We start from the raw sequence: 24,161 nt of genomic DNA, 5'->3' as shown, positions 1-24,161 counted from the left end.
CTGGGGACTGTCCGAATCAAAGCTCTCTGAATCTTTGCTGAAGATTTGGAGCGCTTTAAATCGATTCGGACCTTTAAATTGGTGCCCTGATTCTATTCGGATTCGGAGATTCAGCCACCGAAACCTGGCCAAATCTCCTCTGAACTGAATCACCACCCGAAGCTTCGCACAGCCCTACAACACACCTATGTTTGCAGGAGGCACGCTTGTGTTCTTCTATACCTAGAACATTTTAGTTTAGGGATTTGTAGATGAACCATGCCTACAAAAGCGACAGTAGCAGGTTTTGTTTTGCTTTAGAAACATCTTTCCATGCCTAAGCTTTTCCCAGTCTCCATCTTTGTATGTGACATAAAACAGCTCTTCACAGGAGCTTTGCTCCGAGCTTGAGGACTTTGGCAGACACCCTAAGGTATCTGCTGGCAGGCTTTGTTGCTCTTTCATTTCTACTTCCTCCCTGGCTTCTTCACTGGCAGTTTGTACTGGCACCACGGGAAACAGTGGCATAAGAGGCAGAGTTGGCACCCAGGGCAAACAAACCCTGCAGGAGACTTAAGGGTGCGGGGGGGCATGTAGTTTCTTACCCACACTGGGAACTCCTGAACAGTCCCCGCTGAGCTGCTGCGTGTGCTCTGCCCACCCCGGCTCTTGCTCTTATAGCAGAAACAGCTGCGAACTGGTTTGAAATTCCCAGCATGGACATGCTGCTGGGGCACAGGCTCTTTAGGGGTGGGGGCAATTTCAGCACCCCTCTTAACTTGGTGCCTGAAGCAGGTGCCTCTCTTGCCAATCCCTAGTTACACTAGTGATGGGAAATAGTGGTGCCCTCTAGTCTAATGCCTATGTAACTCTACAGGGAATATTTACATCGGCATTACTAGACACTCGCTTGGCCCTAAACTGACACTGTGGTGGGATCTTGTTCAAAATTAGGGGTGCTGAGCTTCTCCAAAGACCTGACTTCATGTTGATTTAGCCTGACCAGCAGAAAGGATGTGATCCATATGCTTTTTAATAGCCAACATTTGTAAAAAAAAAAAATTAAGACAGCCACTTAAGACAAAATAAAACTGCCTTAGGGAAACAAAATGGAAAAAAATAGAAGGAACAAGATAACCGAAGTTATTAAAGACATAAGTGTTGGAAATACCACCCCAGGCACAGAAGTGGCAGTTCTGTCATCAACTCGAAACTAAAAAATATAATTTCAATTTTGGAGAAGCAGGTTCACTATTAACATTACCCAGATTTCTTAATTCATTGTTTTAACTAAGAGCCTGACAGCATTTTAATTGCAATGCAAATGTCTAAGTTTATAAGACAAAGATAAGAATGTGATCTGAATGTTAACTATAAAGGCTAACGAGTTTTACCTCGTGCCAGCAGTAAACTGAATGCAATTCCACTGACGTCAGTAGTGTTACACCGACGCAAAAGTGATCCGAGATCAGAATCAGTCTTATGTGTCATTAAGTAGCTGAGAAACGAGTTAGGAAGATGCAAGTTATTTGATACATCTGTCTTAATATAAATGCTAATGTGTACTGAATATTTAACAGAACTGGCACAGCCTCACCTGAGGAATCCTAGGAGCAACCAAACTGCCGTGACATCAAGGACAAGAAAGGGGATGCAAGCTGCTACTGCAACTCTAGGAAAAAGTCACCTGCACAAGTACCGGCTCCATCACCTGGTAGTTGATACAAACCGTGTCTAAACTTTCACATGAAAATTCAGGATGCCTACTTTATATTTTCAGTGAAAAGCTGAACTCAGACTTCAGTCTGATGCAATAAGATGGTTAAAAATGATGTCCTTGGGATTAGGTAACGTACTCAAATCTAGGAGGACTCGGTAAGTCGAACAAAGGATGTGACTGCTTGCATCAGGTTTATTGAACTGGCAGCCAAAAACTCAGATGAATAACAGGCAAAGGCACATTCCAGACAGGAAAAATAGAATAGCCGTCCCTAAGTATAGAAGCAATTGTTTCATGGAAATCAACAGGCAGTCCGTCCCGTGTCAATTATTATGCCACCTCAAACCAAATAATTTCTGCTCACTTCTCTCTCCACAGTACGCGGATACTTCAAGGCAGTGCACATATACATAAAGCACAATGTGTCATATGGGGAAATAAACTGCTGCTGCAGAACATGGCTTCCCAAAAGGATGTTATCACCTGGATGCTAGACATTAATGCAGCCTTATAAAAGAGTGATGAAAATGTATCAACCTAGACACAAAACATTTTCTATTACCCTTTTACATGAAGATAAACATGACTCATCTATCAAATAAAAAATTATTGCCTATGTAGGCCTTGACATAACCAACACCATTAGATGAATATGGGGCAAGCACACAGCAGCTTGCAGGGGGCGACCTGTTTAGCTGACCTACATAAATGACCTACTTGGCCATAAGAATGACATTCCCAGCAATAAGAAAGTTGAGACACAGATTGTGGGCAACAAAGCAACGGGGATAGTTGCTATGAAGGGGTGATTGGTGGGAGTCTGTGACACAACCTGTGGGAGCTTGTCAATCATATGGGAAAAGAAGTTGTAAGGACCTATAAATAGCCAAAGCAGCAGCTGAACATTTGGCAAGCCAGAGAAGCAAACAACACCCACCTGCTGTGATTGTGGCCCCTGGTGCTTTGACCATACCTGGCCAGGCAAGTCATCACTTGGTTTGGAAGGCCTACGTAAGGCTACCTTTATAGACAGTCTGGAGTTTTGTGCTGGTATTGCATAAGTGTTTAAAAAATTTCAGATTTGAGACCGGAATAGTCTCACCGATCAGGTTATTCTGTCCATGCCACCCCTTCATCAAATTAAGTACAACAACTAAAGGGGTAAGTAGACCTTTGCAAAGTTACCTTACCAGCAAGACTGGATTAAGACACGAAGGCTCTGGGAATTGTATCTACTATTAAATCTATCAGAAATTTCAGAAGACAGCTGACACCCTCCCAGTGGTTAACAGAATTAAAAAAAAGAAAGTTAGCCAAGGGTTGTAATGCTCATTTGGTCTCACAGGTCCACAGACCACAACTGCTTCGGCTCGCTACTGAAATTACTTCTGGACAACACTGCTCAATTAAAAATTTGTGCTGGAAACTTTGAGATGGGCAAGCAACAAAACAATACATTTGCAAATATTTTGTCAATAAAAATGCCAAGTTGGGTTCGGTTCGATTCAGAGGGTAACTTTACTTGAGAGTCATTAATAAATGAGGTACCCGTTGGGTATTTATAGGTATCCTTTCACAAAATTTGAAAATCTTTCAGGATTTATCACAAATGCGTATTTGTCTTCACGTTCCCAGGGCAAAGTAACTCAGCCTTATTTTTAAAAGTGTATGGTATAAATAAAAACAAATAATACATTGAAGCAAACAATCCAGGACTAGCCACAACTCTGAAATGTCAACCAATCTGGGCAATATTTTCAACCACTGGTATTGGGAGAAAATTGGAATTTGCTCACAAACAAAATGTCTAAGAGGACCTGAATTTGTATTAAATATTTTCATAATTAACCGTCCAACCAATAAGTAAATTTATGCTACAAAGGAATCAAGCTGGCTTTTGAGATGGGTTTATCTGTACAGCAGGTTAAATATACTTAAAACTTGATAACTATCAAAGCTACCAGGACTGTGACTGACACCTTTTCCTTTACTGTTACAAGCCTGAATGGATCCAGAGATTCAGAAGGGGCGATATTGTGAAAATATGTCACTGAGGACAATTCAACATGCTTCCTGGAAAATACGTGCGTAGTCATGGACTGCTTGGATTTCTATCAGCAACACATTCATTTTAAATTAACCTGGGGGAGAGGTGGAGGGAAGGTATTTGCTTTAGTGAACTGGTGAAGATAGCAGCTTCAATACTCTGCAACAGGCTTCAAGACTGTGCCATACCCAATGCCAGCCAAAGAACAACCACCCCAATGTCAGCACACGCAGATGTAATTTCTTTGTATTTTATATAAATGTTGATTACTAGAGACATAATATTAGGGAATATCTGCAAGTAAAACGGAGGCTGGGCAGTAACCAAGATGAGAATTCAAAGGTATCAAGCTGGAACAAGAACAGCTTCCATCTACTCTTAATCAATAATAAGGGGGGAAAAAAACCCCAACCAAACAAAGAAGGTTAGCAGGACTCACCTCACTTCCCACAGGTGGAAGTTTTCAATTACATGTCTGCATTCCTGAGAAACGCCTACAGGTTACAAATACGTGGTACAACCAGTGATTTACACCAACTACCAGGTCTAGGATGCCAGGAAGCATTGGGCTAGCACCACCCTCTGAGGATACGAGCATACTGAACAAGACGGATTACAACAGACACTGTTCTCATGCGGACAATGTTTATGACGTGCCCGTGCAGCTGCTGTTTGGGCAAGAATGACTGGAAAAGGACAGAAATAATGCAGGGTGGCTGGAAATATGGGGCCTAAGAGATAGAGCAACACAAGCAAATAGGCAAGACCCTAGGGAACCTAAAATACCTTTTTTTTTGCTTTAAAATACATTTTAGAACAAAATATTATGATCCTATCACATAAATCTGCATGGCCCTTCTGATTATGCAGGTGCAGCCTGTTTCCTATCTGTAAAATAGGCATATCATCTAACTGTGAGGAGTTCATTAGCTGCACACCTTCAGAGGATTCTGGGAAAAAAACAGCACCATATCTTAGGGCTGTGCGAAGCTTTGGTCGCTGATTTGATTCAGCAGAGATTAAGTCCAATGCAGCGGCCAAATCTCCAAACCGAATCAGGAGACCCTTTAATCTCTCCAAATCAATTCGGAGAGATTAGGAAAGAGTCGATGATTCAGACACCGCTTTAAATGCTTTTTCTACATACCTAAAGGTACCAGGTGGCTCATGAACTATGAGATGGTGGGGCAGATGGAGCGTCCCACGGGAGTGCGAGAGGGTGTCCCCAGAGTGCTCGGTAGTGGGCCTGGAAGTGGACCAGAAGCACTTCCAGTCCACTGGGGAGAGCACAGGGGGACCTACCCCTTCCCACCCCCCCCCACTTGGCGACTAGTGCCTTCTGGGTCTGGGAGGGCACCAGGGGTCCCCCCACGGCTGATCACCAAGCTGAGGGGGCTGCAGGGGGCCCCCCTGTGCCGCTGAGCATGTGGGGGACCCCCAAACGCTCCTGTGGGACACTCCTTCCACCCCACCATCGCAGCATTCACAAGCTGTGCCTGGTACCTCGAGGTGTGTAGAAAAAACTTTTAAAGCTGTATCTATGTCCAAATCACTGGTTCTCTGAATCAGCATCGAATCTTCAGATTCGGCCGAATCAAATTGAGACACTGATCTGAATCAGCAAATCGGGACGAATCCAAATCGAATACAGCCCACTCCGCACACCTCTACCAAACATGCTCTCATTTAAACACCACTCCATATCAAAATCACCTTTCGTGCTTTAATAATCGTTATGGGTGTATATACATTCTCATTCCACCTGTTCTAGAAGATCTGATTTTGAAGCCAAAATATCTAGCTCAGGTTTGCAGTCTGTCTGATTTTTGTGCAGCTTTATGAGAAACACTATTTCACTTCAGCCATGCTTCAACATGGCTTGTTGGCTTTATGAAAGTAAGTGATGTTGAAAAGCATGCTTCCTCATTCTAGGGCACAGTACCAATCTAGACTGTCCTACATCCTTGCTTTAAAGGTCATTTGGCAAGGTGCTGCCGTAGAAAACAGTTGCATATGACAGGGTTATAACTTATGGATGGAGAAATCTCATTGCTACTCAGCTCACCTGCTGGGATTTTAATGATCTTAACCTGCAACAAAAAGAGCAAGAAAACCTCAAAAATTCTGCCAAGCCCTAGATTTGAAGATTGGTACGCTGGATTTATACTCACTTTCTTTGTTGTTGGCCTGAAACATGTAGTGCATATCTAGTGCAGGCCCACCACAAAGGAAACCAAAACTGCCAGTGCACAATTATCAACGGAAATATGCATCCCTCCTTGTAAGCGTATTACGGTACACTACATTAGGAATACAATGGAAGGGTATTATAGGAACACTAGCCAATTGCCTGTCATGAATGATGGAGCATTTCAGGGAGATCCTACACGCCCCCCACCACTCACCCTTTGGGGATGGCCATGTACACCAGGGGTGGGCAATTATTTTGGGCGGAGGGCCACTTACCAAGTTTTGGCAAGCTGTCAAAGGCCGCCTGGGTAGCCCCATCCCCTGGTCTCCATCTTGGGACCAGACATCCCGCTCCCTAACCCCTGACCTCTGCCACCAGAAGTCTTTCCCCTTGCCCCTGGAAGTACTCCTTTCAGCAAGGGGTTGTGCCATCTTGGAATCAGCAAAATACCAAACTATATTCTAAAAAGGAAACACCTACAGCATTCATTAATCTGATTTTAAAAAAATATTGTTGTCCCGATTGACATGTGTTTGTGCAGTGTACATAGAAGTGATTGAACAATAGCTTAAAACGAAGTTTTACACCTGTATATTGTGGGGGGTGGGTATAGGTTGGTGGGGGGCTGTGGGGGGCTGTGGGTATGTGGGGTGAGGGAGCATGTGGGTATGTGTGGATATGTGGGGTGTAGGTGGGTATGGGGTTTGTGGGGGATTGTGTGGGGGGGAAGGTGCCTGGGCTGTGTGGGGGAGTGTGCACGTGGGGATCTGTGTGTATGACAGTGCGAGAGGCGTGTGGGTGCATGTGTATGGTAGGGAGTGCATGTGAGACTCATCCAATGAATGCACGTACCCCCATGCACTCTGCTCCAGCTGCACACACACACACACACACACCCTGGAGGGATGTGGAGTCCCCCAGGGCTTGGTCCTGGGGCCTGTACTGTTTAACGTCTTTATCAGTGATCTGGATGTGGGCGTGGAAAGTACGCTGTCCAAATTCGCTGACGACACCAAGATGTGGGGCAAGGTGGGCACACTGGAGGGGAGGGACAGAATCCAGCTAGATCTAGACAGGTTACAGAGGTGGGTGGATAAGAATACGATGGAATTCAATGCCGACAAGTGCACGGTGCTGCATCTAGGGAGAAGGAATCAGCAACACACCTATAGGCTGGGGAACACCCTTCTTGTTAACACAGTGGCAGAAAGGGATCTTGGAGTCACTGTTGACTCCAGGATGAACATGAGCCGCCAATGCAAGGAAGCGGTCAGTAAGGTTAACCACACCTTGTCATGCATCTACAGATGCATCACAAACAGGTTCAGGGAGGTGATCCTTCCCTGCTATGCAGCGTTAGTCAGGCCACAGTTGAAGTACTGCGTCCAGTTCTGGGCGTAGCACTTCAAGAGGGATGTGGCTAGCACTAAGAAGGTCCAGAGGAGGGCCACTCGCATGGTTAAGGGGCAGCGGGTCAGGCCCTACGAAGAGAGGCTAAAGGGCCTGAATCTATTCAGCCTCCACAAAAGAAGGCTGAGAGGGGATCTGGTGACTGTTTACAAACTCACCAGGGGGGACCAGCGCTAATTGGGGGAGACTCTGTTCCCCTGGGCACCACCATGGGTTACTAGGAATAACGGCTACAAATTGTTAGGGAGAAGGTTCAGGCTGGACATCAGAAGACATTACTTTCCAGTTAGGGCTGCCAGGCTCTGGAGTGGACTCCCAAGGGAAGTGGTACTGTCTCCTACTTTGGGGGTCTTCAAGAGGAGGCTGGACCTATATTTGGCTGGGGTGTTATGACCCTGCACTCACTCCTTCCCGGGGCAGGGGGTCAGACTTGATGATCTGTTTAGGTCCCTTCCGACCCTAAGCACTAGGAAACTATTAAACCTACCTCCACCCACTCTGACCATGGCTGCACAACCCACACCCACCCACCCACCCACCCACCGTTCCCCTGGCTGCACACCCACCCCTGATGGGCCCCCAGTGGTACAGACAGACAGAAGTACTAAGCCTTTTATTATATTAGAATGATAACATCCTGTCCCTGAAACACTGGAAGCACCAATGACACAATACACACAATAGCATAGAAAGGGTTAAAACACTTCTAAACATACCTTATATTTTGGAGTACAAGGCAGCACCTTACGTGTGTAATCCTTCTTCCCATTCCCTAGATAGCAGAGCATGCTGCCTCAGCAGGCTAACTGGACATTACTGCTAATAGAGCTTCTAGCACCAGACATCAGAACTACTAGTAGCACCTATACACATGCTCCAACACGTTCTGATTAAAACGCGCTGGAGTAGACCCGATTAATCAAATCTGCTGCAGCGCCTCATGTATTCAGCATCCCTGCACTTCAATATGTCACCGGGGCACTTTAATTAAAGCTTGTCGAGTGAGCTTTAGTTAAAGTGCTCCCACTGCCATTTTGAAATACAGGAAGCTGAACACACAAGACACTGTGGGCATTTTAATTAGAGTGGTGCCCTCTAATTAAAACACCCCTACCCAGACTATTAGCATGTAATGCTATTAGTGCTTTAAGAGTGAAGGGCATGTGAAAGGAAGGAAAAGAAAGAGGATGAGAAAGAATTTATCTTGCCATCTCCAAGCTACCAGTTTGGCCTCCTCCAGAAAAGCAAGTCCAGTGTCAGGGTTGAGTAAGAATCACCCAACCAAAAGGAAGGAAACAACTGCGGAGTTAGTATACTATTTACAATGGTTGGGGAGGAAGGGTGGGGTTGCTCTGAGAAATGCAACCTAAGCTCTGTAAATCCAAAGTGAAAACAATTAAACCAAAAACTATTTACTGGTGATCACAAGTCAAGAGGAAAGCAGACTTTGATCAAATCTTAAGACAAAAAATCCTAACTATAAGAACAGCAGGACTGTGGAACAAACTGCTTCGGGAACCTGAGAAATCTCCTACACAGGAGGTTTTCGAGAATAGACTGTGCAGGCATCTATCCAGGACGGTTTAGAAATAGCAAGTCTCCATCTGTGCAGGGGGTTGGAAGAGAGGCCCTTGAGGTCCCTTCCAACCCTATGAAACATCACAAGTTCATATAGAAAACGTAAAAAGTGTAGTAGTAGTATATCTGTCAACCAGCCCTACACTACAAACAGAGAAGGCAACACTGCTGGAAGACGAGATCATTTAACAAGACCACCTAGTAAGAAAGCTCTCAATTTTCTCACAGAATAATGACCCAGTGTTAAAAGCACAGCAGCCCCAGCTCCCCTTGGCACTGTGTGGAGCTGCAGGTGTTCAGCTCACTTAAAGAAAAATAGGCCACAATTGCCAAAGGACTTGACCCAGTGCCCACTTTCTATTGACTTTATTCAGCCTGGGAACAGGCCCTTGGTGGTGCCTTTTCTACGGATCTGTTCATTCTGAGGTTCAACTCGGAGATTGGATGTTTTCTTCCTATAGACATAACTAAAACATCTTGCTAATCTTCTTTGTACAAATGCAGTTTGCTCCAAAGAGCATGTTTTTACCAGTTCTCCTCCTGCTCAGGATATTTGCTGAAAAATAGGTTAATGCAGATGACATTATGCAGCACTTAACTGATTACTAGGCCTGCTTTGGGGCACATATTAATAGGACCAGAGTACTGTGCATGTGCTCTCTCTCTCGCTTATAGGTTTCCAGAAGAAGGAAAGCATCTTTCAATCTCAAGCCTCCTGTATGATTTCAAATCTAGGAACATAACCCACAGTCTGACTAGAAAATAAAAGAACAAAGGGGTGGATCATTGTAAAGGTGAGCGAGGCAGAAAAGAAAGCACATATAAAATGAAGCCAAGTTTTACCATTGCACTGAGGGTCTCTTCCCAATCTGGTCTCTCACGGGGATGAATGCTCCTCTGAAGCTCTGGCACAAAGTCATCTTCTTCTGCGTGTACAGAGGACTTCATCATTCTAGGGAGAAGAAAGAGACACGTTTGTCACTGGATTACCATTTCAAGTAAGTCTTAGGGATACCTACCCTTGGGGTTTTATTCTAAGACATGTTCAAAATACAAATGCATTTAGATACTTGGAGACTCAAGAGAAGATGACAAAATTACCTTCTTCCCAAAACTTAACCGAAACTCAAGAACATAAATCTTAGTAGAACAATTCGCATTCCCTACCTGATTTTAATTACTGGTTTATTTCACTTTAAGCCTCCACGGTAATCATGGAGCCTTTGAAAGTGGTAAAAAAAAAAAAAAAAAAAAGTGAACGTGCTTATATGAAAACTTAATAGCTGTCCCCGTTGGCTGACTCAGACTTTCCATGGTCAGTCTGGGCTTCCCTGCAACACAGTGTAAGGATTGCAAAGGGGGTGTATTCTGCTCCCTGCTGGGGCAGCAAAATCCAGCCAGCAGCATGCTGTGGCCTGGGTGGGAGGGAGGGAAGGGCTGATGCTGGAGGCCTACGTTCTCTTCCGAGAGAAGCCACAGCATGTCCAGATATTCACTCTCCCAGAAGAAACTCTCTTGGGAGAAATTTAACCCTGATTGTCCCCAAGTTATTTTTTTCCTGAAGCTAACATTTTTACTCTCAGGGAAAAAAGCCTAAACATCTGTACACCTGTTGTTTCTCCTAAGAGAAACTGAACGTCTGTATGAAGCTAATGTTCAATCCCTATTCGCTGTCCCATTTTTTACCTTAAATGCCCAAGAAAAAAAGAAAGGAAGAGAAAGGCATGGGAGGTAGGGGTGAGGTGTTAAGAAAGTGGCCCATGTAACTTGCTAGGACTAGACACCCCTGGCCCACTGTCAGAGCCAATAGCTCTTTTCTTCCCCGTGCTCTGTGTGGTATCAGTGCTCTTCGCTCTCACTGACTTCACTATGATTTGGCATGAGTTCAGCACCTAGTGCTATCAGGGCAAAAATATCCTCAGATAAGGATATTTTTCAAATACAGTAAAAGCTCTGTTATCCGGCATTCCCCAGGAATGGGGGATGCCGGTTAATCAAATATTCTGGTTAATCAAATGTGCACCGCCTGCTGCACTGCCCGGCATCAGTGTACCGGGGGACAGGGAGGGGGTCCTACACAGGCTGCTTTGCCCTGGGCTGTGGGCTGAAGAAGTGACAAAGAAAAACTCTGCTCACAGTGGTGAAACTTGGAAGTGGTACTTCCAATTTCGTTTTTGCCACATCCCTCGGATGCCGGTTAATAGAGTTTTCCAGCTAATAAAGTGCTGGTTAACACAGCTTTTGCTGCACCTTGCCCTGTGTATTTTTAAGACTGCACAAAGATTCAGGTATTTGGGTCTCAAACTTTTTTTTAAACATTATTTACAAGAGGCATTATTTACAATTCACCCTAAAGGCATCACTATTGTTATCACTGGAAAGCTATGAAATACCACTTCCACAGGCCATAAAAACATGCCTTGGCAAAGAGACTGAGGCACAGATTTAAAGTGCCAAATCCTGCTGAGTATCTAGAACAATCCACCTGATTTCATTAACATGCACAATTCAAAGCAGGTTTTTATTAATAGGCTGACATATTTATTTATTTAGACAAACCATTTGATTAATCAGCACTGCATACACATGAACCCAAAGGAAGGCTGGCTGAACCAAATGTTAGCCGTGCTGATTAATCATATGGTTTGACTAAAGAAATAAATATTGAAAGCCTTTTAAATAACACTGCTGAGCACTCTGCATTTCTTTAAAACACAAGTTGCCACAGAACAAATGTTAACCAAGAAATGCTATTTTCTAACCATTTTTTATCTGTATTGACAACCAACACTACTTATTAGTATTTGATCATAAAAACCTGAGCTATAAAGGTCTTATAAGAATCCCCACAGTTTATGAAATATTTCAGTTTATTCAGCAATAAGCTTGCAGTGCAGATCAACTGAACAAATACTGCAAATAATTACAACTTTTTAGAGGGCATCATTAGGAAGTAAAATATATTAAATCAATAGGCTGATGTGCAAAAACTGAAATGATTGTATAGTAGCTATAACCTTGATAACGTGCAATCTATTTCTTGTTTCATTTAAAAATAAGCCTACCGCACCGTAGTTTTACTTCAGTGCGTAGGACATCCACCCCTGTCCTTCAACTCTGCACTACGCAAAGAGGGTGTAGATCATCACCATTTGAACTGAAAACTTCTTGCACAGTTGAAAATTGCCAGATAATGGAGCCCAAGGGATATGAAAAACAAAGATGTGACAGAGTAACTCATCTATGAGGTTCAAATATGTGTAAAACAAAATATTTATTTTACAAAACAGTAAAATTAGATAGACTGGAGACCAACTTGGCTTCTTGAACACAAGAAATGTGTGCAGTTTACTTATAGAGGTGCATCAAACTAAGAGGCTAGCATTGGCTCCATTAGCCTAGGAAACACAGAATAACAAATCAGTCATTTACCCCTCAACTCCACACCTGGCATCAGTAATGGACATCACAGTTTGGCTTTCTCCTTCAGAGTTGGCCAATTCCTCTACCACACTAGAGTTGCAGCACTGATAAGCAATAAGTCAATAGTTGAACTGTGCAACTAATCTTTGGAGAATAATTGCCACAATTATCTACGGGATCTTATCTTCTCTCCTCCTCATACCACCAGCCCCAATTTTATAAGGAGAAAAAAAAAATCCCTTGCTTTATAAGCAAGGCAACATAAAAAGGTATTCTGGAGGGCAAACCATCCCAGGAGCTGCCTAACCACCACACTCAAGAAGACCCACAAATTGTTTCATGACCTTAACTGTCAGAAGCAGAGCCAGGGAAGAATCCAAAGAGACAGAAACACTGGCCTTAAATCAGATCCACCGAATGAGCAAGATCCAAAACTTGTACATGCAGTTTGCAGTTGGGGCACAGAATGTCATTCTCCTTCCTTGTACAAATCAGACTGTACAAATGAGGAAGGCCACGATGCTGACCTTCAAGCTGTAGACTAGGTGTGGGCTTACACAAGACATAAGCATACAAATAATGTTCCCAGTAACAGGATGACTGTTTTCCAGTCAGATTTGACATCATTTTTACCTAAGCCTCACAATCATATTTTCTTTAATTAGCCAGTGCTTCAGAAAATCTATCCGTCTCTTAGCCCTTAACATCTAAGTCACATTGCCCTACACTATCTTTGTAAAGTGTTTTTATCCCAACTGCATGACACAAACAACAAAAATTAAAACCAGACCACCCATAAGTATGCAAGACAAATGCTCACCAAGTGTAAGCCCGCACCTAGTCTACAGCTTGAAGGTCAGCATCGTGGCCTTCCTCATTTGTACAGTCTGATTCAGAAGGCAAGAGTAATATGCCATATGAGATGGGTGACTGTACTTCTATACCGCAAATACGGTTAAAAAAAACCAAACACATCATTTTAAACTTGAAAATTGGGTGTGCCATTACAGTGTTCCCATCTCATGCAATTTTAATCATAAATCTCAAGACTTGGTGTTTTTTGAATAGCCCAAGCTCCTGGAATGCTGTGCTGCTCTGTGAGAACCTCGGCCTTCCGCCGAAAGCAAAAGTACATTTCTAGCTTTATGGTTGTGGAGAAAAGGCTTAAAAAGCCATGGCCCCAAGCTCAAAACAAAAATCAAGAAAGGAACTAAAAGAACTCAAAATTATATGTTATTAAATTTCATCTTGCTTTTTCCTAAGCTGATCCCACGATGTTGGGGGGCTTGGCTCATAATTTTTGAATGCTGGGGTTTGGCAATGCTGCAATTGCTCAGGGAATACTTAAAATGGTCTCTCCACAACAGCATTAGAGTATCATTGCTATGCAGCAAGAAAGGGAGGACGGACGCAAGCTCCAGAATGAACTTTCTACCCAGCACCAACATATCAAATACATGTTTCGCTTAGATTAAAGCTCTCAAAGCAATAAAGCCATTATGTATGAATTTAGGATCGATTCAGATTACAAACAGGTTTACTGCACTGCTCCTCAGCCTTCATAAAGATTCCTCTTCGATTCTTTATCAGACACCTACCCCTGGTTTCTTAACAGTATTCTGCAGCCAAAAAAATTTTATTTCCTTCTGACGGGTACGTTTTTTACATTTCTGAAATTCTACCTGCAACGTAATAACAATGTCAGTTTTCTTCTGCTCAAGAGTTTACGGGCAACCAGTAAATGACATTCTGATCTTGAAAATTCACAAGATTTGATAAATCTCTTGAAGGAACTGAATTAGGTATAAAAATGCACAGGTATAGAAATGCACAGGAACTGAATTAGGTATAAAACCCCCTAACAGTTGACATCAGGGGTGTCTTGCAGGGTGCTGCAAGACCCTTTCAGGGGTGTCTAAGCAGGCAAGAGTACCCGTCCTACCGCAGACTTCCTGGTTTGGCTTTGCATGGTATCACCCAGAAACAGTAGGTGTGCAAAAGAGGTGGCCTTGCACTGCATGCCTCTGTTTCCAGGAAGAGCTCATGGGGGGACCAGACCAGGCAGCTCTGCAGTAAGAACGGGTGCAGGATCCTGCCTGCTCCTGCTGCAGCCGCTTCCTGATCTGGTTGCACACAAGATCCATAGGGCAATCTACCTGGCTGCCATCACATCAACTTCACCCCAACTAAGAACCACTCATTTAAAGATGAGGCAGCCCAACAGTGGTTCTCAGCCGGAGAGTTGCCAAATTAAAAAATGGAGGGACACCTTGAATCTACAAAGTTTGAGAACTACTGATGTAGGAAACCACATTCCTACTGGAGTAATGCTATGCATCTCATGTCACTTGAGAGCTGGCAGGAGGCCCAGGTCTCTGGCTTCTTGAGCTAAGTAACCAAAAATACAGTCCTGACAAAAAGATGAAGTTTAACATGTGTTAATTTAATTTACACTAAATGCATACAGAAACCATAAAATGGGAAGTGGATTTACAGACGACTGTGATTATAAAACAGACACATGCAGCATACGCTATACAAGCTATATACTGGATCCCAGTGAAAGCCTTTGGTGTCATATTTACTCAAATATATATAAATATGATCCCCCCCCCCCATCATTAGATTCTATGTACAGAAAATTTATAAAATTTTTATATCTTTCCAGGTACAGAATTTAATTATCAGAGCTTTGCCTTGAATTAGTCCCCTTCCCGCTACTATAACAGGAAAAATAATTCTGGGGGGGGACAAATAGTCCCCTTGCCCTCTGCCCCCATCCCAAGTACTTCCCCCTGCAACCTCTCCTCCTCCACTCCTTACTGTCAGACCCAGCTCTGCCCAAGCACATGGAAGTGAGGGACACATTTTAAACACTGACTTTGAAATAAATATACCTCTAATAACTTGCATGCAGAAAAAATATTACAGGTACCCATAAACTTAGCTCATCCAGAATTGATGTGGTGTACCTCTTTTGAAACGGCTGCAAGTTTCAGCACAGGTATTCTGTATACACGCTTTTAAGAAGGACTTCTGTACCTAGTTATAAAAAATAAACCTTTTTTTTTTTTTGCAAAAATATGTATTTCTATGTATGCATACACACACACACACACGCGCCCTATAGTTTTACCAACCTGTCTCATGACTGACATTGTTCACTTGACAGTCCATAACACACAACTATAATTAACCATCAGTAGTAACTGCAACTGCGCACCTGCATGCCCATCTCCATCTCCTCTTCCCATTACAACCACACAAACTGGCTCCATGCCCCTTCCCTTCCCACCCTCCACCCCGCTTATAACTTCTTTGTTTCTTTCCCCAATCCTTTCACGGCTCTGCTGCTCCCGAGTCCCTGACATCTTCATTATTATCTTCCTCCTCATCCTCCCCTCTGATGGTCTCACTCTTGAACGGTCTGTGCCGTTCTTTTCCATGCGTCTTCCACCACCTTCTCTCCATCACCCACATCCTTCTAGTACAGCTGTAGCTCACTCACCCTGATCTTGACAGTCTCAGACTGGAAGGCTTGTGGCCAGGTTCCTGGTTGTCCATAGGATGTTCCTGAAGGAGGAGATGACCTGGTTGAAATGGGCTGTCAGGGTCACTTGCTGCTTGGTCAGGCGGTCAAACAGCGCTGCCTCTCTGGTTAGGGTCTTGACCCTGTCACCATCTGGAGGAGTTCACTTACTCTCCCCTACACCACCCAGCCATAAGTATGCATGATATTAGTCCAAAACTACAATGCTCATAACGTATATACAATTCATTGAGCTGGGCCCCCAGCAGACAACAGTGTTTCAAGCCACAGCGACCACAACCTCCGCTCATGACCGGAACCATGAATCCTCCAAAACTTTATATGTAGATGAGATGCCCCAAAGCCTTTGCAAGTATAGTCAGATCCCCTGAGGAACAGCAAAACCTGGAGAAGCAGAGCAGAGGAGAGGAGGGGTTGGACACTGAGGTAGAAATGGTGGAAGAAACCCCGCAGAAGTGTGGAACAGAGAAGAGGGGGGCAAAATTTCAGTGATTGAGGTAGAGAAGGAGAAGATAGGAGGTGAAATGGAAGGGAAGGCGGGAACAGCAAACAGTTCAGACACAGAGGTAGAGCAGGGGAAAAGAGAAGGCACCCTATAGACAACTGAAATGGAAATGGAGCAAGAAAAAGAACCGGAGAGACAGCACGGGAAAAGAAAGAACGCACAAGGGCTGAAGACCAAGAAGATGACTCCTAATAATGAGGGACATGAGTCAAAGGAAGTACCAAAGACAAAGACCAGTTTCCACTGCTATCATCTCTGGGATCCCGCTCAGAGCGGAGACCAGAGGTGGGAAGTAGCAGGAAGGTGGGAATATAAAAGCCTTCCTAAATGTGAAAGCAATCCCGAAGCTTGCAACGGTACTGAAATGTGAGTGAGGGACGGGGAGGAGTCGAGCGCCCCGAACAGTGGCACAGACAAACCTTCAAGGGACAGACACATTCAACTCAAAGCAAGCATGGACAAACCTTAGAGGGACAGGCGCTTTCATTTTAAAAAAAAAGCATAAATGGCATTGACAACAGTTTTACTTAACATCAGGAGTATCTTAACAAAGCAATGATGGGAACAGATTGAACCAGTGCTGAACCAAGTGAGGGCAGATATAATCTACCTCTAATACTGTGGTATACCAGGGACAGGGGTTATAAATGTTCTGAAAAGGAGATGAAGATGGAGACAGTCTTGGAGGTCAGGGACAAATGAGAACAAAGTGGCTGGAGTGGCAATATTATTCAAGGACCCAGAGCTGAGAGCAAAGCAGACAGAAGTCATTAGTGGCAGATGGCAACAAATGATACTATCAGGCAGGGGAACACAATTAGAAATTTTGAATGTATATATGCAGCACTGGAGAGAGAGGGAAGGAATGCACTGCTTAGAAAGCTAGCAGTTTACATGGTCAGAGGGAGACTGTGTATAATAGCAGGAGATTTCAATTGTATAAGCAAAGTGGGTGACAGAACAGGGGAAGGAGGAAATGGAGCTTTAGACAGCTCAGCCACACTGTTAACAAATATAATAAAGCAAGAGTTGCTAAGAGATGTGTGGACAGGAGAGAAAGCTTTCACTAGAACAGACCCAGTGGAAAGAAACAACCAAGAATTGACTTTGTATTTGTATCAAAAGAAATAGGGATAAGGCAGAAAGAAACCGTACATGTGGGTTTTAGGGATGACTGGATGCTACAGGTGGAAATGGATCTTGCTAAGAGCCCCTTAAGAGGGAAGAGACTGTGGAAGTTAAATGTATGGCTGCGACAAGGCCATTGTCGGGTCAGGACCGAAAACCTGATACTGTTCTGACCGTAAGTGGTCCAACCTGTGCTGGTCAATGCCGAGTGCTGGGCGGCAGTTAAATTAACCTGGCAACCTCCGGAAGTGCCAACGGGTTTGGGCGGATAAGCACCTGAGAAGGGGGCCTTGATGGAGGAAATGGATGACCATCCAAGAATAAGGGCTGGTTCAAAGACAATGCAAAAGAACTACTACCTCTCATCAACATCAAGAAAACAGCCTATCTGGAACACAACAGGAAGCTAACAGAGGGCACCACAACGAGACTTCAACAGGCAAAAAAACTAGGTACAGAGAGCAGCCAGAGGCTATGCAAATCAGTACTGGATTAAGCTTTGTGATGAAATACAAACATCTTCAGACACAGGAAATCTAGAAGACATATATGATGGTCTGAAGAAAGCTCTAGGCCTTGCCCCTCAAGTCACGCAGTGGTGAAGCCATTCCAGATAAAAGCAAGCAGATGTCCCGTTGGCTTCAACACTACTCACAAGAAAGAAACATCACCGGACCAAATACCAACTCTACAGGTCATGTCAGAGTTAGATGTGGAGCCCACTACAGGAGAACTAAGCAAGGCCATTGATTCATTATCAAGTGGCAAGGCTCCTGGAAAAGATGGCATCCTAGCAGAAATTCTCAACTACCATATCTTCATCAGCTGGAAAGAGGGTGAGATACCACAAGATATGAGCAATGCAAACATCGTCACTCTATATAAAGAGGATAAAGGCGAGTGCAACAACTACAGAGGCATCTCACTACTAAGCATAGCAGGAAAAGCTTACACCCTATTTCTGGGTGTAAGCCACCCTAATTCTGGGGGCCAGATCCTCAAATGCTTGACACCGATGCATTGAAGCTAATGGTGCAAGAGCAGCTTATACCCACTGAGGTTCTCGCCTTATATTGAGGCTTGTGACACAAGTTCTTTTGGGAGCTGTAAACAAGCGCTCGAGTCAACAGCCCACGGTGATGGATACTCATTCCTAGAAAAAGAATAAGGCCAAGTCTTCAGTGGGAAGTTGAATGGCATTAGCATGCCAGTGTACTTATAGTAATATAGCTACTGCTGCACGTGGTGCAGAGGCAGGTGTACAGGTATACAAGTGCTCTATAACCAGCAAAACTAACTCCCTTTTTGGTAAGAAAAGGGTCAGGATAAACTATTCTGGAGTAGTTGGTATAATGGAATCTCTTTAGGGATTATTCTGGCATAACAATAGCTATGTTTAAAAACCTCACAGCCCTAATTGCACTAGTTATACCAGTACAAAAATCCACAGATGGACCAGGCCTTAGACTACTGAAATGTCAGGGCTTTCCCCAGTCGTTTCTATTCATGTTTTGATCCCAGACGCATCTATTTACAGAGCCCGAAGTAATTGCGTGTAATTATGAAAAGCAGAGTGCTGAAACAGAGAAATTAGTCAGAGAAAGATTCAGTTGCAGTATCATTTTGCAGAGTTGTTGTAAGCACTGGTGTAGTCTGACCCTCAGAAATGTAGTACTGTACATGAACTTTGCCAGGAGAATATTGCAGCTGTTAAAATGGAGTGCTTAATTCCTCATGGGCAGAAATGGCAATGCAGTAATTGATGGGACCAGCAAATTAGATTTGGAGGATCCCAAAAAGGGCATCAAGATATTTTCCCAATACAAATGTGTTAACATGACATGAACTATATTTGGCTATAACTTGCAATTGATAAACGTGCCCTAGCGGTGAGCTTTTTAGGATGCTTGGAAATGGGTGTGAATGCAAGCTGTGCTTTTTGTGAAATGTCCTGGTCATATTTGTTACAGTACATTTGATTCTCAATTTACAGTGAAGGGCTTGTTTATCTGAAGAGAGATTGCTTAATTGCCTCCCATATAGTGAGAACTTTTTATTAATATATAGTGGTGACAGACTGCATTTGAGGGGCATTCAGAGATACTGAGCAGACCAAGAGATGACATTTTAAATGAATAGATTTGATTTGATATATATATATATGAAGTTCTGCATTACATTTTGATTCATGACCGATGCCTCTGAAGGGGCCAGTGGAGGGCCTTATTAGCCTTAGGGAAGATGGTTTGTTTTACAATTACTATCTATGAACCGGCTGTTTATAAGCTAGATCAAGGGGTTTTTTTGGGCAACAGTCAATCCTTCTGGATCATGGTGTATGCATGAAAGGTCACCCAGACCTTTGACACACATGCCTAGGCATGTGTTTTTAGAGGAGTGTTTTAGCCTAGGAGTTTTTAGAGGAGTGGAGGCTGCCCATTCCCCTTTAGGCCACTGAGACAGACTGTAAAGACTGGCAGATGAGGAGGCTGCCACTGAACCACAGGGAACTCCTGGCTAGCTAGGTCAGTGGTTCTCAACCTTGTTACGCTCAAGGCACCCCTCTGAAAATGCTAACTCTTAACTTTCACTCATTTTTTGACTGTGGGAAAATAATAAGAGTAATTCTTCTGTTGCAGAGAGCTCAGAAAGATCACGTGTGAATGCTTTTGATGCTGTGAATTTGTGTGCATGTTTGGGGGGGGGCACTTTAATTAGAGCAGCTCTGAAAGTCAGAGCTCTGAAAGGTAGAGCTCCTGGGAAACTTGAAGAGAAGGAAGATTGCTGATTTGCAGGCTTATTTCAGGATGTAACCTATCCTGGATAGGTTCTTATACCACCATCACTGTAGTATTTGTTTTCTGGGGAGAGGATGAGAGGTATGTGCTGTGGGGTGCCCTATTTTGGTGCCACAGTGGGTGGTGGTGGTGGTGGTACAGGTTGCAGCATTTGTTAGAGAAGACGAGGCCCATGGTATCTCCTTGCATTTGGAGCAGAAGTGGGTGTAGCTGGTGAGGAATCCTGAGTTTCTGGCATTTTACAGTCTCGGACTAGTCCCTAGTTCTGTTTTTTCACTGAGCACGTGGTCCTCGTTTTAGAGAGCAAAGTATAGCTGTGACACAATGTTACTCCCATTAGTATTAAAACTACTGTATTTGCTTGAATACAAGGCAGGGTTCCCCCCTCCGTGTCAGTCAGCATGGGGGGAATAAAGGCCCCATCTTATATTTGCGCATGAGGAAAAAAACCTCACTAAATGCATTGTCTGTCATCAGACTGCTGCCAAAAGCAGCATGTGCTCAATAATGGAAACCAATTATAAATTTGATTAAAGTCAGCAAACAGTAAGCATGACTATAAAACACACATGGCCCATATTGGACAAATATACTGATGGGAACCTATTTATTTTTTTTAAACAAATTTTATTAAAAACACACTTACCACACTACACTTCTAAAGCTATACATATTGAGCATCCTTATTTTACCAAGACTTCATATCACAGAAACAACTACATATCAAAACCGTACAGTGACATATATTAAACCCTTAAACAACATACATTGACTTTCCATAGAAAAAAAAAACCCTTTCTTCATACAGAGCCCCGTCAAAACCTGTTACCTCATTAACCGCCTGAAACACTCAGTCCCTCCCACAAGTCCTCTCTGTTGGTTTAGTGAAACAAGTGTGTCCAGTCCTTTCCCCCCCCCCACTTTTCTGCTTCTTCCTCTCTGATCTCTTCTTTGTCCTGATCAATGAAGTATTTCAGTTCATGCAGCCCCAGTTTTGGCACTCTTTCAGTAAACGCCATCCGCTTAAGCATCCAGAAGTTTCTTATTTTCCATAAACTAGTTTTAACACATGCTAATAAAGTCCTTAATAATGTTTCCTCTGGTCCCTTTGGTTGGAGTCCATATAGTGCCATCTCCTGCACTAATGACAGGTTTCTTTTGGTGACACTCAGAAAGCGGCAGACCCTTTCCCACACCCACTTTACATATGTACATTCCCAAAATACATGCCCTGCTGTTTCTTCTTCCCCACAGCTCTCCATTGGGCACTGTGAGCCCGTCGAGCCTCATCTGTGATGCAGCTCTCACCAGTAAGATGTTTCTTACAGCCATCCACACTGGGTCAGCAACAACCCTTTTAGCTGTATACCCACCATGGCTCCCCACACCTTCCTCGCTCGTCCTTCTGTGAAGTTTCCCACCAGCGCCATCCAGTCTCTCTTCCTTACTGCTTTCATCGGTTTCTTCTGATCCTTTTGATCGTTCAGGACCTTCAGCCTCTTGTAATTGCCTTTCAGTTGCAAAGAAATTGGTTGATCTTCCAGCCCTGAATTTGCACCGAGATTCAGGGTAGACACAACTCGCCAGCTGCTGTAGGTGCACCAAGATGAACTTGTGTCACAAGCCTCAATATAAGGCCAGAACCTCAGTGGGTATAAGCTGCTCTTGCACCATTAGCTTCAATGCATCGGTGTCAAGCATTTGAAGATCTGGCCCCCTAAACAGATAGGAAACACTTTAGATACCCTGTGCTCTAACAATAAGAGTAAGATGTTACCCTTAGTATTTGCAGGACCCTCTGTTTTCTACAGGGAATATTGCTTTCACGGCATACTAGATCACTCTCTCTCTCTCTCTCTCTCTCAAATCCTGCTTATTTCTAGGAATCCTTGTATGCTATCTGCACTCCACACAACTAAGATGTCTCATCAGTTTTAGTGTTGAAAATGAGTTGCATTTGAAACAAAGAATCATGAAATTGGGCTGATTTAAGGAGTCATCTGAAGCACAGGCAGGAATCCAACAGCACTTTAAAAAGGTTTGTGTATCCCTCCTTTCAGGTCTTTGTCACACATTATGTTTCACATCTGAGCCCTGGCAGTTTGAGATGTGTGGTGGTCATGAACTACAATATCATCTGCATTGCTGATGACATTTGAATTAATCACGCTCCTTTGGGAGCTAGGGTGTTGACATATTAGCTCGTAGCTGCTTGATGGTTTGGAGGTTGTGCGTTAGCATGAAGTATTATGTACTGGGACGCCAGACTCCTCACATCAGACAGTTAATTGTCTGTTTGACAGATGCTCATTTTTGGGTGTCTGTATATATTTTTTTTAATTAAATGCTATGCCTGAACTTTGGGTTATGCTTCCCCAGGGAGGCACTAGAGATTTCAGTCTTCCATGCCATTTTCCCCTTCTGGTGGCTTTTCTCTCTGACCTCAATCAAGGAGGCAAGGGTCAGGGATAACCGATTCATTATTGTATTTATTCTTTATATGGTACTACTGTGCATGGGGACACTCAGCCAATGACAAAGCATGGCCCCTGGCCTCAGCAGTTTATGATCCAAGAGGATTTAGAACTCCATCGATAGCAATGTTTCTAGAGAGATTATTCCCATGCAAAGAACCCTTCTTAAATAAGACCTTTGTGGAGACAAAGTAATGCTGAACATCAGAAGGTTTTGAGTGTCGAAAGGAGTTGGAAGTTGCACTGCTCAGAGAGCGTGGTAGGCCAAGATGGCACAATCTTCATGAGGGTGCTTAGAAACCCAGTGCATTAGAAGGATCTGACTTTGCATCGCTTCTTGGAAACCGGTGCTTCTTACTTGTCCTTAAACGCACTATGTCATTTGAGGCAGTTGACCAACGCTGTTAAAGAGAGCCCCGAGACAAAAACGCAGCAGATGCTGCAAATCAAGATTAAGGCACCGTAGCAGAGCAGCGATCCAACACGGAGGTGTTCACATGCTTCACTTAGGAGCGAACCGCATAGGTCGAGTTGCATCATGTCCCAGGGCTGGAACTAGCACAGGGTTTTGCGGTGACTGGGGTTTGGGTTTATTTCAGGCTTCAGAACTGCAATACAGATGAACCACAGGCCTACAAGTTTGCAGCAATCAAAGCTAGAGGGACAGCTTGATCGAGGAGGCCAAATAGGCCATTTTAGATCTAACTGAGTGCTGAGCCACATTCAGAATGTGATCTATGATGCCAGAGTACATAGCATGCATGATTTAAATAGCGGACATGCCACTTGAACCTACTGCAGAAGTAGTTAGGATCTGAGGTCCCTTAAGGCAGGGACCACGGAAGAGGCTGGTGGCTGTACGGGAAAGAAGGCTGCAAAGTCATTGCGAGTGGAAACCTCTCTCTACCCCCCCCACCAGAAACACCAGATGCCAACCTGGGTGCTGAAATCTTTCCTGACCTTGAAACATCCAGGTGATAGTAGTAAGAATAATATGTTAGTTTTCCCTTAGATGCTTAAAAATCTGGTCACTAATTTAAGAGCTCTGTTTGACCTAGGTGCAGAGGACCCCCTGATGAAGATGGTAAGGTAGCCACACTTGCCAAGACACCCCTACTGTGGAGGTGTGATGCTATAAATACTAGAGATATGTTAATGCAAGATGAACCAGATACAGAGGAAAGATGACTCTTCTTGTAAATGCTTTTTCCCTATGCCCATGAGGAAAACTGGAAAAGGGAAAATTAGACAAGTTTAGCTGTGGTATGACATGCGAGTTCATCTGCTGCAAATCCCAATGCAACAGGAAAAGGATTAAAATGGAAAGCATCAATGACTCAAGACCTTTAACAGGGGGG

The 24,161-nt window shown here is 43.8% G+C and overlaps 1 protein-coding gene across 1 annotated transcript in view; it reads right to left on the bottom strand.

Moving 5' to 3' along the window:
* Window positions 1-24,161, bottom strand: part of LOC102374174 (rho GTPase-activating protein 32-like) — a gene marked incomplete at its 3' end in the record, with an annotated part of 358,420 nt that overhangs the window by 147,341 nt on the left and 186,918 nt on the right. The window contains exon 3 of the mRNA XM_025213809.1: window positions 9,769-9,877. Within this exon, the coding sequence (XP_025069594.1) occupies window positions 9,769-9,876 (108 nt within the window). The remainder of the gene's footprint in view (window positions 1-9,768; window positions 9,878-24,161) is intronic.

This window comes from Alligator sinensis, unplaced genomic scaffold (genome assembly GCF_000455745.1).
Source record: "Alligator sinensis unplaced genomic scaffold, ASM45574v1 scaffold1153_1, whole genome shotgun sequence".
In the NCBI taxonomy this organism is placed as follows: domain Eukaryota; kingdom Metazoa; phylum Chordata; order Crocodylia; family Alligatoridae; genus Alligator; species Alligator sinensis.
Note: the sequence above shows the minus strand (reverse complement) of the source record. Positions and strands in the feature narration are given on the sequence as shown.